At 49.9% G+C, this 3,723-nt stretch overlaps 1 protein-coding gene across 2 annotated transcripts in view; it reads left to right on the top strand.

Annotated features, from left to right (window-relative positions):
* LOC134636037 (atrial natriuretic peptide receptor 1-like) overlaps window positions 1–2,654 on the top strand; it is a 63,749-nt gene extending 61,095 nt beyond the window's left edge. The window contains exons 21-22 of one of the 2 annotated variants that reach the window (XM_063485788.1): window positions 771–869; window positions 1,340–2,654. In XM_063485788.1, the coding sequence (XP_063341858.1) occupies window positions 771–869; window positions 1,340–1,485 (245 nt within the window). In that variant the 3' untranslated portion in view covers window positions 1,486–2,654. The remainder of the gene's footprint in view (window positions 1–770; window positions 870–1,339) is intronic. The other variant, XM_063485789.1, reaches the window with a different exon arrangement.
* Window positions 2,655–3,723: the final 1,069 nt, after the last annotated feature.

Below are 3,723 nucleotides of genomic sequence, written 5' to 3'. Positions count from 1 at the left end.
AGACTCACACACTCACACACACAGACTCACACACACACAGACTCACAGACACACAGACTCACAGACACACACACACACACACAGACTCACACACACACACACACACACTCACGCAGACTCACACGCAGACTCACACACGCACACACAGACTCACACACGCACACACAGACTCACAGACACACACACAGACTCACACACACACACACACACACACACACACACACTCACGCAGGCTCACACACAGACTCACACACACACACAGACTCACACACACACTCACACACACAGACTCACACACACACAGACTCACAGACACTCACACACACACACACACTCACGCAGGCTCACACACAGACTCACACACACACACAGACTCACACACACACTCACACACACAGACTCACGCACACACAGACTCACACACGCACACACAGACTCACAGACACACACACAGACTCACACACACACACACAGACTCACACACACACACACACACACAGACTCACACACACACATACACACAGACTCACACACACACACACTCACGCAGACTCACACACACACACACTCACGCAGACTCACACACACGCGCAGACTCACACACACACACACAGACTCACACACACAGACACACACACACACACAGACTCACTCACACACACACACAGACTCACACACACAGACTCACACACTCACACACACAGACTCACACACACACACACACTCCCGGTCTTTGCTCCACGTGGTGACCGTCCCCGTGTCCTCTGCAGGTCCCGTGTGTGCGGGCGTGGTTGGTCTGAAGATGCCTCGGTACTGCCTGTTTGGCGACACCGTCAACACGTCATCACGTATGGAGTCCACTGGTGAAGGTACGTGCACAAAAACAGGTCACGTGACCTGATGCACATGTGACCTGACACTGCAGTTTCAGCCTGAAACCTCTGAACTGAATAAACATACGATGACCAGGTCACATGACTTGGCGCGATAGACGTGAACGAAGACGTCGCTCTGTAAATGCTGACGCAGCAGCGCCCTCTGCAGGCTGTTGCTTCCCTGTTGACGGGCTTCAGTTTAGTGACTCCGTCTGAGTCAGCTGATACTGCAGTTTGTGCTCCATGAACAGTTTCTCTGTTACACGTGTAACAGCTGAGCTTCATTAACAGGAAGCAGATTTATTAAAGACCCTTCAGAATAAAGGGACGTTCTTTAAATAAACAGCAGATTAGATTTTTGCAGGTTGGACTGAAAAACCTAAAGCAGCATTTTTATTCCTGCTGCTGTTGCCAAACATGACCTGTGTGTGTGTGTGTGTGTCTGTGTGTGTGTGTGTGTGCAGCGCTGAAGATCCACGTGTCGGCGGCGACTCGAGACGTTCTGCTAGAGTTCAACTGCTTTCAGCTGGAGCTCCGAGGGGAAATCGACATCAAGGGCAAAGGGAAGATGACCACCTATTGGCTGCTGGGAGAGAGCGACAGCCAATGACAAAGCACCGTCAACAGGAGGACGACAGGAGAGGACGGAAGAAACGAGGAAAGGAACTGGGGAGTGAATAAGGGGTAACACCGCTACAGATGAGGGGATGAGAAAAGGGCAGAAGGGAGCAGAGCTTGAAGGAAAGGAGGACTCACTCGGGCGCTCGCCACCTCCTTGCTGCTTCTCATCTCTGAGCAGAAGGACTTTGGATGGATTGGGACTGTTGGACGGGAGGAAGTGACACGGGAACGGAGGCACACGAGGACCCGGACTCTCCTCACACTCGGATCAAAAGTGTCCTGTTTTCCGGTCCTGGAAAAAGAGTTTTTCACCGTCGTCCCACTGATACTCCGAGCAGTTTGTCTCTCCACGCTGACGTTCACCATGCTGCCTCTTCTTCACTTTTATGTGGCCCTGCATTCATCATCTTCATTTCCTGTCCCTGCTGTCACTGGAGGAGGGGCACCTGGATAGGGCGCCGCCCTGCTAAGATGGTGAGGCTAAGGACGAACACATCGGATCGGCCAGAGGGACAAAGGAGTCGATCCGATCTGTGAACTACAGCGTTCTCCAAATGTCATCAGTGAGGAAAAAACGGTCAAAGTTTCAGAAGCATCAGTGTTTTTATCACACGGTGAAGTGAGGAGTGAGCGCGGCTCCTCAGCTGCATCCCTGCAGCCAGGAGCTCCTGACTCAGGCTCGTATACCACAGAGGACGCTGTGCATCAGAAAAACACTGAAGCTAAAAACAAAGCGCTGAGTTTGGGGACTCTGTGTAACCTGAATGGTGTTCTTCAATAAGCAACCAAATCAGCCTACGTCACCTCGCAACGATCAAAGAATCAACATGAAAACCGCGCTGCCGTTTCAGAGCCCGAGAGGAACAAAAGACTGCAGAGCTGCAACGTGTCCGAGCTGCAGCTGCTCTACAGCAAACGCACATCTGTGAGGCGCCGTCACAAACAGCTGGAGAACATCAGAGACTTTCACGAATCAGTGTTGAATGGATCATTATTACATCTGCATATGTTTCAGATCATTTATATTCTGTCTATTGAAACTAGATCAACGTATTTTAATCCCACGATCGTCTGAATAAAAGCCTCGAGCAGCGTGTGATGTGGTTAACTTTGATATCTGAGACATTCAAGTGAAAAAATTAAATCATCTTAAATTAAACTTTGCTTCCTCGCTAATGCTAATGCTAGCTGTGTTTCCACAGGAAGTGCAGATTGTAGCTGATGTCAGAGGACACTCGCACACTTTCACCAGTTTACAGTCAAACACCTCCAGTTTATCCAGTTTAGGTCCCGCCTCTCAGCTGGGATGGACCCGTCCATACAGTGGACGCAGCCACAGAGATAAGCACAGCTCTCGATGACAGCAGCCGACTGCAGGCACAGGATGGCGGTAATGTGAAGGCCGGAGTGACGGCGCCGTCTTTGTGCTCGCCGCGTTGCTTGTGTGGTGAGCGTCACGTGACGACTTTCACATCACACGCTGTGTCACAGTCTTTCGCCCGTCATGGCGGTTTTGGCGTGGCCGTTGCAGCCGGGTTGAAGACGTGAGTGTACGGCCTGGCTCCCGACACACGGAGGGAAAACTTGAGTTTGTGGAAAAAATCTTAGCTTCTGGTTTCGACTTCTTCTGCTCTCGCTCAGGCTTCCTGCGCTTTAACAGCGGGTAGAAACGTCAGTGTTTGAATATATGTCTATTTTTACAGTGTCCTGGTGGGACACCATTGCATCACATTTATCTGTTTGAGCAGAATTTTCTCATTGTAAATATTTTCAAACTGTGTACATTAAACCTTTTGTTAACAGGTATTATTGATCAGAGAGTCAGACCCACTGAGACCGATCAGTCTTAAGTTACATCTTAAAAACACGTTTAAAGATGGTAACCTGACAAAGCTTCATGGAAAGTGATGTAAAGACACTCGTGTTCATCATCCTCAGGCCTGATTTAAGCCAATGTTCTGCACTGTGGTGAGCGTTCAGCTTTGCTGAAGCTTCACTCCAGACTCAGACGATCGGAGCTCACGTCCAGGGTCAGACTTCAGTCCGGAGGACAAAAAGCCACAGCCTTTCTCTGTGATGTTGCAGAATGACAGCGTGGGAACACTGAGCTCATCTATTTTTGATGTTCTTCACTCTCGGCAGCGTTCTTTGGTACCTGACAATCTCAAGTTCACATTTCCAAGTCCTTCAATGGCGTTGTCCCTCAGATCACTAAAGCATCCCTGAG

Source organism: Pelmatolapia mariae, linkage group LG10_11 (genome assembly GCF_036321145.2).
Source record: "Pelmatolapia mariae isolate MD_Pm_ZW linkage group LG10_11, Pm_UMD_F_2, whole genome shotgun sequence".
In the NCBI taxonomy this organism is placed as follows: Eukaryota; Metazoa; Chordata; class Actinopteri; order Cichliformes; family Cichlidae; genus Pelmatolapia; species Pelmatolapia mariae.
The sequence above is the reverse complement of the archived record's forward strand: the minus strand, read 5'-3'. Positions and strand labels throughout refer to the sequence as shown.